The following is a 12655-nucleotide window of genomic DNA, read 5'->3' as shown; positions in this document are numbered from 1 at the left end:
AAATAGACAGCGTGGACATTGAAAGGGTGAATGAAAATAAATTTCTGGGCATCACAATAGATGAAAATATGAGCTGGAAACCTCATATTACAAATATACAACATAAGGTGGCCAGAAATATTTCAGTACTGAACAAAGCAAAACTTGTTCTTAATTAGAAATCACTCCACACTCTTGATTGCTCTCTGGTTCTACCATATCTTACTTATTGTGTAGAAATATGGGCTAATAACTATAAAAGCAATCTTCACTCGCTAAATGTACTGCAAAAAAGGTCAGTAAGGATAATTCATAATGCCGCCTACAGAGAACATACTAACTCCTTATTTCTAAAATCACAAATACTTCAACTTGCTGATATAGTTCATCTTCAAACAGCTAAAATAATGCATATGGCTTAAAATAACAATTTATTTAAAAATGTCATCCAATACTTCTCTACAAGAGAGGAGAAATATGATCTCAGGGAAGAAGTACATTTGAAACACTTCTATGCTAGGACTACGTTATGCTAGCCATAGCATTTCAGTATGTGGAATCAAACTATGGAATGGATTGAGTAAGGACCTCAAACAATGCACAACGATGAGCCAATTCAAGAAACAATACAAGCAGTTGATGTTTGCTAAATACAAGGATGAAGAGTCTTGAACCAGTCATGATGTGCTATATATATCACTATATTGACAGTTACTATGGTACCCATTATGTCATTGTATGGTCATATCGCCTTGTACTTACGAGACAAAAAAATTTAAAAACTAAAAAACAAACAAAAAAAACTTAAACTGTATTATGGAAAGCAGGAAGTGATCAAATGTAACAGTTACTGATTGTAAAAGTACCAGATGGAGGGGTAGAGTTTAATAAGCTTTGCTTCTTCCTACTCCTTTTGGACATGTGGAACTGTGAACTGATTATGTGATGCACTCAATTGTAATCTGATGCATGTTCAAATGAAATTAAACCATTACCATTACCAACTTGGATTCTGCAGCAGGACAGTGATCCAAAACACACCAGCAAGTCCACCTCTGAATGGCTTAAGAAAAAACAAATCAAGACTTTGGGGTGGCCTAGTCAAAGTCCTGACCAGAACTTTTAAGACGCTGTGGCATAACTGCGGTTCAAACTGGCAAACCCTCCAATGCCTCTGAATTACAACAGTTCTGCAAGGATGAGTGGGCCAAAATTCCTCCACAGCACTGTGAGAGGCTCATTGCAAATGTTTGATTGCAGCTGTTGCCGCTAAGGGTGGCCCAACCAGTTATTAGATTTCAGGAGGAATCAATTTTTCACACAGGGCCATACAGGTTTGGATTTTTTTCTCCTCTAATAATAAAAAGGTTTCATTTAAACACTGCATTGTCATTAAACTAATATTTAAATTTATTTGATGATCTGAAACATTTAAGTCTTACAAACATGAAAAAACAAAACAAATAAGAAATCAGGAAGGGGGCAAACACCTTCTCACACCACTGTATGTTCCTAGGATTTGTGCCCAGCATACGGAATAATATTACAGTATCTGACTGGACAGTTATTGTATGCCATAATCTTCCAGTGATGCCAGAAAATCATTACTGCACCATTGCCTCTCTGTCAGAAATCTCCTTTGATCCTCTTACAGAAAATGAAATAAAAGGGCAGAGAGGTAACTCATCAATTTGGGACTCACACTGTGAACATCTTAAGTAAAATCACAAGCCATGCTGAAACACCCAACAGTGCAATGACATGGTCACTGTTACAGAAACATACTATAATTGAACCAAAATTGGATGATTGGGGAAGATAATGACTCAAGCAGCAAATAACGTCTTGTTAAATCCAGTTCATATTGGGGATTGTGGATCTAAAATGTATTATCCTGGTTACAGTGCTCAGTACTGCTGACGTATACGACGTATATTGCCATGCAGTGTGTTTACTATTTTTCATTCAGCAGACTTTATAACTCTCTTCTTCCTGGTGAGCACACATGATGAAGGTCTAGTTTGGTGGCCAGAAACTAGACCTGCGTGAAGTTGGCGCCCCACCTCACACAAAACTCAAAAGCAGTGGTGTGCAGTCTCTGCCAGCAAAGCCTATACACTAACAGAAGCACAGCGACAGACACAAATATGATAATAATACAGACCAAAGATGCCAGTGTTTTTGGCTATGACTGTACATTTACAACTTCATTCATTCATTCATTTTCTACCGCTTATCCTCACGAGGGTCACGGGGGTGCTGGAGCCTATCCCAGCTGTCTTCAGTCAAGAGGCGGGGTACACCCTGGACTGGTCGCCAGCCAATCACAGGGCAAATATAGACAAACAACCATTCACACTCACATTCATACCTATGGACAATTTGGAGTGGCCAATTAACTTAATTAATTAACATGTTTTTGGAATGTGGGAGGAAACCGGAGTACCCGGAGAAAACCCATGCATGCACGGGGAGAACATGCACACAGAGAATATTGTGGCGCTGGAGGGTCTTTTAAAGACAGTTTTTTTTTCACAAGTAAAAGAATTAACTAGCTTTTTACACCATGCACATCACAGCCCATCACACCATCACACCAGCCCATCACATTTCACTGGGTGACCGCTAGGCATAACAGTTTAAGTCATGGTGTGACAACAAGAAATCCCCAAAACATCACATAGCAGCGCAACAGACGAATAAAAGCACTCTCACTTGTTGAGCAGAACAATAATGGACAACTATGCAACTTTAACTACGAACTGACGAACTATTTACATCGACGGTGCCGCAAAGCACACTGGGAACCAGGAAGTGCTCCCAGCGACGCTACAATATAGTTTAGTTTGTGGGTCTGAAAACCAGGAATGCTGCTGAATGCTTCATATTTAAAAGTGCCTACCGTTGGAATTAGGGAGCTGTTGATGTAGTTGGAGGCTAATATGTACAGCTGTTACCAACACCGCTTTAATGTCAACATTGGCAATTCAGTCCCATGGTGTTTGGAGGAGTTTCATTCAGCGAACGCCGGGCTGAGGTTAAATGCGTGTCGTGTTATGTGTGTGTGCTCTCTCTGAGCACACACATACACACAGAACAAATTGTAGCAGCCATGTCTGCTATCAGAGGTCTTTAGTGTGCACGACATGAACTTTAATGATGAGAGAAATGTTTTATAGTATATCGCACTAAAATTAAACACATTCACATATAGCTGAAAAAACAATACACAACTTCTGATCAATCCACGTCAATTTCAGATTTCAAATAATGCACAGTTTTAAGCTCCACCCATGTGTGATTAAACCAGCCCCACTTACACTTTATTTATTAACAAAGAGGCACACTTGCTGTGGTGGGCATGCATTAAGTGCTAAAAAAACAACCTAAATTTATTAAATGAATGAGTTACTGGAAATAACACATATTTTTTGACAGCCCTAGTTATAAGACAAATATTGACGATGCATATTATGACATAGTGTAAAAGTTTGTAGTTGTCTGAACCCTTAATCATACAGCTGTCCCATTTATGTTTGTTAGATTTGGTTGAGCGCCAGTTTGTTGTGTCTTTACACACAAAGTGAACAAACTTTAAATGAAATGGAAGCAAAGACATTTTAAGTGTCAACATGTAAAATATGTAGTGGGAATAAATCAGTAATTGATATAGAGGGGTAGGATTAAATAAGCTCAGCTGTTTCTTCTTTTCAGACATGAACTGGCAATAGTTATGAGGGACATCATGTTCCTGAGTTCAACCCATCAATCATGTCTGAAACAAATAAACCATACCCATACAAGATACTACAGAGCACCAATAAGTGTATTCCTTTTTTCGCATTAAAGTAAATATTATAGTATAGTATAGTTTTATTAGGAGAGAAGAACACCAAACTTGTTGGTATGGTTTCTTTGAATATCGCTTCACTGTACATCTTGTATGTATCTTCTTAATTGTACATCTTTTAGGGACTAGATGAGTGTCAGTAATCATCAACCAGTTACCACACTCTTCCCTATATGGATTGATCCATTTGATGCATTATGCATATTAGTGGATTGGTTTCAAATGAGTGTATTAGAAGGTATGCCTTATGAGAGAATAAGTTCAGACTTCAGACTGTCAGCCAGAGTTAGGAGTTAAATGTTTACTGTATTTGTGTTTAAAGTGGTGAATACAATTCATGAATTTATTTTACCAAAGCCAGTAACTATGCTTTTTGACCACATTTGAATTAAATGTGCAAGTGCAAGCATGAACAAACAATGGTATTCTGAAGGTCATGGAGCCAGTCTTGGTTTCTCAAATGCCCTCAAAACATAGTGCCACAATGAACTTTGGACCTTACAACAGTTTTGTAAAATTTCAGATTTTTGATGTCTGAAAGACACTTTTGCATATTTAAAGGGGATCTGTTATACTTCTTCCCCTTTTCTGACCTATAAATTCAGTAATTCGTAAGTGAGCCTCGAAGGAAGTTTAGGATGGCTCAAAATGCATGATTTCAAAAGGCATCGTAAAACTGCCCCTTTGTGATGTCACAGAGGGGCAGACTTCCGTGTATGGGCATGTCTGTAAGCCAAATAACGGCTCTGCCCTCCCCACAGGTCCGTTTCCTCCCCCAAAGTCTGCTTCTCTGTTTACCTGCAAGCAAAGCCACATTTGTTTACAATTCCTAACGATGCCACCATCAGGTGGTTGGAGTTCCTGATTCTCTACCAGCAAAAGAAATGCATTTTAATCTGTCAACGGCATTTCACACTGGGCTGTTTCATGAACATGGACCCCCATGCAGCTGGACTAGCCTACGCCTTTCCAACGTTACTTGGTTGTGTGGACTGAGCAAGCAGTAAACAGTGTTTATTTTGTGTAAGTCCGGGGATATACAGGGAGCGGGGTTTCTAATGACCGTTTTCAACCACAATTAGTTGTCATATGGTCAGACTACCAATGCAGTAAAAAAAACAAAAAAAAAACACTAAAATGCTAAAGCTACTTACCATTGAGAGACATCTTGGAGAAGCCTATTTTCTGGAGAAACTTCTGTACTTTCTCTACTTCCGGATTGGATTTGAGATCCAACATATATGGCTGTATGTTAAAAGCCACCATTTAAAAATAATGAATAAAGTTTAGTTCGATTCTCCACTCGGCCATCTTTGTGTAGAGTTTGCATGTTCTCCCCGTGCATGTGTGAGATTTCTCCGGGTACTCCAGCTTCCTCCCACATTCCAGAAACATGCATGCTAGGTTAATTGGCGAATCAAAATTGTCCATAGGTATGAATGTGAGTGGTTGTTTGTCTATATGTTCCCTGCGATTGGCTGGCGACCAGTCCAGGGTGTACCCCACCTGTCGCTCAAAGACAACGGTGATAGGCTCCTGCATGCCCTCGATCCTAGCGAGGATAAACCGCATAGAAAATGGATGGATGGAAATCGCCGTTTATTATCAACTCCTATACTGTTTATCAACTCCTATAAAGTTAGAGGCACAAAGTGTTTCTATGCACACGGGAGTGTGACCGACCACAGCGGAGTGGACATGGCTGGATGTGGGCCGTGGGTGGAATACATTAAAACAGACAGTTTTTTGCGGGAGCCACGAAATCCAAAGAAATACTGTCTGGATAGGTGCAGATTCTGGAAGAACTAGAACGCTTTGTATGCTGGTTACCGTGGGTAGCTGCTCTATAGGAGTCCACAACTCAGTACAAAGTGCTGAAAAATTTGCATCAAATATTTTGTTAACACACCTTGTGGTAAGATTATCCAAGCATTGGCACTATTTGCAGACTACCTTACACCAACAGAGTATAGACTGAACTTCCCCATGAGGGATTATAATAAACTGTTAATAATAAACCTCAGTTAGAATACACCCCAATTAGCATATTTCTTGTTTTTTGGCAAAGCATTTCCTGGTTAGCGAACAATATGATGCGTGTCTTTTCTTATTATTAGCTGATTGCGTGAGCCCATCTGTGTTCGAAATCTCTCCACCATGACCCATTAGATTTCCTGCCCATCTGGAAAACTTGGTGAAATTAGGAGTTTAAATGGTTCCCCTCACTCCTGACAAGGAAAGATGAAGGACCCCCCCCCCCCCCTCCTCAGCCCATTCCATCAGGCAAAGCTCCACCAGTTCAGCCTCCACAGTCGGCACTGTTATTCTTAACAATGTCAATGCTATTGTCTAGGGCAGGGGTCAGCAACCCACGGCTCCAGAGCTGCATGTGGCTCTTCAGCCTCTTTGTTGTGGCTCCCTTTGCATTCATTCATTCGTTCATTCATTTTCTACCGCTTTTCCTCACGAGGGTCGCGGAGGTGCTGGAGCCTATCCCAGCTGTCTTTGGGCGAGAGGCAGGGTACACCCTGGACTGGTGGCCAGCCAATCACAGGGCACATATAGACAAACAACCATTCTCACTCACATTCATACCTATGGACAATTTGGAGTGGCCAATTAACCTAGCATGTTTTTGGAATGTGGGAGGAAACCGGAGTACCCGGAGAAAACCCACGCATGCATGGGGAGAACATGCAAACTCCACACAGAGATGGCCGAGGGTGGGATTGAACTCGGGTCTCCTCGCTGTGAGGTCTGCGCACTAAACACTCGCCCGCCGTGCAGCCGCTTTGCAATGCTTGAAAATTTTTAAACATCCGAGTGGGGAAAATGCATGTCTTTGTAATCCAACTTTGTGTGAGACCATGAATGCATCCTGGCCGAGTTCTCACTGGTGATTGGATGAGCAGACAGGATGCTATTCAGTTCTCTCTCACACAGGTAAACATGAAGGAAAATAAGTAATACTTTCCCAGAGCTATTTGACTAATTCTAAAAAATAAATTTGAGATAATTTTTAAAAACTGCTGCATGGGAACCTGTAAGTTTATCTCCAATACTAGCAAGAGTACTACAACTCGTCTTCTTATCTGAACTACTTTGATAGCCCCAAATTCCCTCCAATGTTGTTTTAAACATACTATGTTTTGCGGCTCCAGGCTATTTTTCTTTAGTGGGCAAGGGGGTAAAATGGCTCTTTTCATAGTAAAGGTTGCCGACCCCTGGTCTAGGGCATTAAGGGCCTCTGCGTTGCTAAACCTCATATCAACCAGAGGCCCAGGGAAGGAGTGTTATCACTGAAAACAATAACTACTGTCAAACCACATCGATTAGTTAAGAGACAGACATTTAGACTGTCATAAATTATGTTTATGTTTTTAACTGAGACATGGCTCGACAAAAAACACAGCTAATGCTGTCCTGACTAGTCCTAGTAGTCCTCCTCTGGGTTTGTCTCTGAAATACACAAACCCAGAGGGGTGGAGAGCCTCATTAATGACAGCACAGGGACAAGGTTTAAGGCGAGGATTAAGTTTGAAAACGTGCCATGTTCTAATGTTGATGATCTGTCAAGCTCTTACACATCAAATGTTTGGGATACCATTGTTTGATGAGTTACTAGATTTAGTCTGTGCTGAGCAGTTTGCTACTACAACTCACTGTGTCTCAGACCACATGGCTAAGACTTGCGGGGTCCCCCAGGGGTTAATCCTGAGACCACTATTGTTCCATCTGTACATGCTTCCTTTAGGCCAGTTGATACGCAGCTATGCAGATGATACTCAGACATACGTGTCACTAAAAACAGGTGAACATGGTCCTGACTTAGCCAGATTTAGAGAGAATAACCATGCCTTTGTCTCCAGCAGGCTGGACTACTTTAATGACCTTCTTACCAGGTTCTCTAAACGAGTCCTGACTGGAACCAAATATGACTATATCGGGCTCTGACAAGCTAAGGTAGTGGTCTCCTGCAGGCGCCCAGAGTAAGGACTAAACACGATGAGGCTGTGTTTCCATTTTAAGCTGCCAAAATCTGAACAGTCTTCCAGAAGATGTGTGACAATCCTCAACTTTGGCGGTGGTCAAATCTATGCTCTCTGACCTCCCCCAAGCTCTGCTTCTCTGTTTACAAAGAAAGCACGGACAAAGGTTATGCTAGTTAGTGATTCCCAGCAAGCGAAAAATATTTTCAACTGTCAACGGCATTTCACACAGGACTGTTTTTGTGAACATCAAGGTGAAATATCCACCAAACTGTTGCTGAAACCGGAAGAAGCACGCTCTTGCCAGGAAAGGTAAATTAATGTCGGACACGCCCACCCAGGTGGAGAGAACCACAGTGCTCACAGATATCTGGAACATGTAATGACCACATTTCCACTGCCAATGTTTTGCCAAGATTGTCTGTATTAGTAAACGTGGCGACCTCACATCTGGCTTCTGAGCTCCACTTGCACTCGCGGTTCCTCTGACAAAGTGTGTCCGACAATGAGTGCTTGTCCTTGGGCAGGCAAGGTTGGAGGCAGCGCCCGCATGTCCGGCTTCTCCTCTTATTGTATCTTATTTATGTATTTTGCCAGGACAACAATGATTTTCAAACTAATGCTCCTCCTTGGCACTACCACTAGCCATGACTCCCAGAAGGCAAAGGCTGGGCTGTACTATAGTTGTTTACACAGTAGACACATGAATGTATCATAAAGCAGTTGAACATCCTGTCAATGTGTTCAGTGTTGGTACACCAATGTAAGGTTCTGTATAGAGGAAAATGTGGTTACGAATACATGTCCATGATTGGAACTACATGCAACATTACAAATATGAATATTCATCTTACAATGGGAATCACTCACACAAAAATGTTATGTGCTTACATCTAGCACCAAATAAATTGTGTAGAGTGTCTACATCAAGAGTGTGACATTTTCGTGGCAGATGGGCATTAAAAGAATCTGAATCAGGCAGGAAAATGAAATAGATAAATCAAGCATCAGAGATATGCATTTTGTTTCTTTACTTATTTTGCCAAATCACATGTTTTGTGTTTAGGGAGACTGAATTTATTTCCCATGGTAATCACACTATAACCTGCCTTTAACCTGCACTGACAAGCTACTGTTCACTTCCTCCCCTCCAACACTGCATGCTCAATGGGTCTCCAGAATACAACACAAACACACACACGCACACATGCAGCTTCCAGTACGCACACACAGTTCCAGGTTTAGCTGCCCATTATCAGTACACACCGCACAGTATCACAGCACAGATGGGGGTGAGTGAGAGGATAACATCCTACATTCCTAACTCCTTCCATAGTTGGATCATGGCTGTCAAAGCTTCCAAATGTGTGTGATACACTGGAACAAAGTCAGAGTAAGAGTTCACTTAGCAGTTGGCACACACGGGGTTATACAGACACTTCTCACTCACAAAAACATTTGATAAAACAACTGCTTCGAAGCTACCTGACTAGTGTGTCATATTCATGACAAAAAAGAAAAGAAAAAAATGAAATTCACCACACACGGGAATTAAACAAGACACCTTTGAAACTACTGCAAGAAAGGAGAGCATAAACACATTTGGTGCATGTTTACATAAGTCTGAATGTTTTTTGTTTGTAGATTGCCAGAAGACGTCAGGGTGGGCACTGCAGTTTGAGAAAAATAAAGGATTTGTTCAAATCATTTAGGGCTGCACGGGTCTTCTTAGGCCACACAGCTAGGAGACCCGAGTTCGATTCCACCCTCGAAAAGTTAGCATGTTTCTCTGGGTACTCTGGCTTCCACCCACAATCCAAAAACATGCTAGGTTAATTGGCAACTCCAAATTTTCCATAGGTATGAATGTGAGTGTGAATGGTTGTCTATATGTGGCCTGTGATTGGCTGGCGACCAGTCCAGGGTGTATACCATCTCAGTTATCTTACAATCAAACATTGTTCGTAACAAACTAATCTGCTTGCCATTCCATGGAATTGACTGGCCAAACAAAACATACCAAGAGCTAGTGATTCAGTCGCTGTGCATTTTTTGTTAAGTGTGGCTGCAAAATAACCCACCATATGGCCAAAGAAAGTTGAGACCAGCACTTTGAAAAAAAAGATGGGGAACACAATTGAATTCAAGAAAGAGCTTGTAGCAAAGAAGATATCTCTGGCCTCCCCTCCTACTTCTTCACTCTTTGCCATCTTTGCCAGCAACAACAATCAATAATTATATAAAAAAAACGTTTTTCCTTCAATGTCCCATGTTTGTGCGATCTGATGATAACTGGATTGTACTTGGCACCAGTAACAACCTTCATATGGGCTGTGTCTTGGCACACAGACAATGCTATACTGTTATATTTTGTATTTTCATTTTTAATAGATGTGTCTGCACCAACTTCACCACAACAAATTCCTAGTATGTGTATGATCATACACATAACAATGAAACTATTTCTGATTCTGATTTCGGATTCTGATGCCAATGCCATTGTCCATCCATCCATTTTCTATGCTGTTATTCCTAATGAGGGTCGTGGTGGTATACTAGAGCCTATCCAAGCTGACTTCAGGCTTCAAGAGTACAACCTGGCCTGGTGACAATGCATTGCATTAATGTTAATTATTAGTACCCACATTTCAGCCTTTTTGCAAAAATTTCTCGTTTAATTTTAATTTTACAATGTGTCGTGGGTACAAAAAAAGTGCCACAAATGGCCTGTGTCACACCTTGGGTACCCCTGTTGTACACTGAGCAGCTGAACAAAAACATTACAAAAAACATGACATTACTGGTGACAAAGGTAATTAGTGGAACATACAGGGCTTGTCTGTGCTGCCGGTGGTGGTCACAATGAGCACATTGCCTATTGTTTTTTGTTTATGAAATATTGTTTGCTGATTTTGGCTCTTTCTTTTTGAATCATCCTGCATGATAATAACACCACTTTAACCTGAAGTAATTGTATTATTAGGCCCGTGGACCAAAAATGACCCCCGGGCCGCATTGTGGACACCATTGCTTTGTACCCTTGAGTTTTCAGTTGATGATGACAGTTAAAATATGGTAACACTCACACAATGAAGTGATAAATGAAGCACTTCCAGCCGGATGGCCTTTCCAAAAAGTTATAGACGCGTCCTTGGATGTAGGCATGGGTGAGGACGGGGCGAACTCCACTGCTGTACACCGACATCCGTCCCGACATGCGGGGATGAAGTAAGTAAGGCTGGAGATGAATTTGGGATGCCTCGGTGGTTCTTTTGTGCTTATCTTCATCGGGCATTTTGTTCATCTGAGAGAACGAGTTGTCTCTGAATATCCCTTGAGAGTCGAACTCGCCGAAGTCGCTCCCTGATAGCTCCCAGTCCTGTGATCTCTTTCCCCTGGCCACATCTGGAGACCTCCGTGTGCTCCCTTGATACGGAGCAAAATTCGACATGTTGTGTCTTCGCTGTGTTCTCCCGCCGCTTCGTTAACTTTTCACCGTTTGTTTTTCGGTCAGTGCTTCAAGAAGACCCACACCCTTTTCAGCGAAACCAAATAGCCAAGTTCTTAACCCTTTCGACTCACTCGGTTTGTTTACCACGTATGCATTCCTGAGAGACCCCACTACCACGAAAGTGCTGTCACTTTCCCAAAGCATCGTTATGCAGACTGCATTGGCACAGCATTCCATTTGTAGCTAATTATATCATAGCAAATAAATGTGTTGCAAATGTCACGCATAAATAAACAATGACTAATCATCTAGGCTTTCGTTGGCTGCTTTTTTTCACAGACACCAACAACATGTGACGTCATACGGACACTGATTTACAGTTATGTCAACAGAGCAGAATACCACATACATCTTTTTTTCTTGTGGCTAACATATTAAATTAAGTTGTAATGTAATTATAAGTAATTATTTTAACAGACCAGTTTCTACGATTGTAAATCATCTCTGCAAGACCACTTTATAATGATATTAACATCACCAGACAAGCTCAGTTTACTCCAAAGCAGCTGATACATTTGGAAATATGATACTTTTGTTTTTCTGCTCTTATGAAACATGCTGATTGTCCTACTTCAGAATTGGGAATTGTATTCTGAGGTTTTTTTGCCTGGTCACCCTCTGGAATGTCTAACTTTTTATACCTCACTGCTGTGCCCCGCCCTGCTGTTACTCATGTTTTAATTGTGTATTAACGAATGAATGTTGTATTTTAATGTATCTTTTACTCTGTTGTTACTTGCTTTTATTCAACTCCATTCTTCTGTAACATGCCTTTGAGTATTTTGAAAAGCGCTATACACATAAAATGTATTATTATTATTATACAGTATGACTGTGGGAAAATGACAAGAATTTGTATTCTGTTCCATTGGATTGAAACTAATTGCAAATAGAGCAAAATGTAAAAGGCAAATGCAGGAGACAAAAAACAAACAAACATTGTCTGTAATTTATTGCTGACCTCCTCATGGTAAAGGTTAAAAGGCATTTCCCCTCAGTTGACAGCTTTTGGGGGACCGGGGGTCAGATCAAACACACTACTACTAAGGGAGATAATAATAACAACAACATAACAACAAAAACAAGTGTCCCAAGGTATGCTGGTAAGCACCCCCAACAACAAGTGTGACGCCGGCTCCTAGCATGCCTTGTGACACATTTTAAAACTTTTGTTGAAATGTGATTTTGGAATAAATACTTGATGTGGCCCTGCCCCACACAGGCTACTACAAACATCACAGTCTACAATGCCATTTCATTCATACAGCTGCTCTGTACATGATAGAGAGCAGATGAGAAATTAAACACGCATCCATTGTAGAAACA

At 41.0% G+C, this 12655-nt stretch overlaps 1 protein-coding gene across 1 annotated transcript in view; it reads right to left on the bottom strand.

Moving 5' to 3' along the window:
- Window positions 1-11511, bottom strand: part of kcnq1.1 (potassium voltage-gated channel, KQT-like subfamily, member 1.1) — a 51573-nt gene extending 40062 nt beyond the window's left edge. Inside the window, exon 1 of the mRNA XM_058088786.1 lies at window positions 10905-11511. Within this exon, the coding sequence (XP_057944769.1) occupies window positions 10905-11269 (365 nt within the window). The 5' untranslated portion in view covers window positions 11270-11511. The remainder of the gene's footprint in view (window positions 1-10904) is intronic.
- Window positions 11512-12655: the final 1144 nt, after the last annotated feature.

The sequence above is a fragment of the Doryrhamphus excisus genome, chromosome 12 (genome assembly GCF_030265055.1).
Source record: "Doryrhamphus excisus isolate RoL2022-K1 chromosome 12, RoL_Dexc_1.0, whole genome shotgun sequence".
NCBI classification, from domain to species: domain Eukaryota; kingdom Metazoa; phylum Chordata; class Actinopteri; order Syngnathiformes; family Syngnathidae; genus Doryrhamphus; species Doryrhamphus excisus.
The sequence above is the reverse complement of the archived record's forward strand: the minus strand, read 5'-3'. Positions and strand labels throughout refer to the sequence as shown.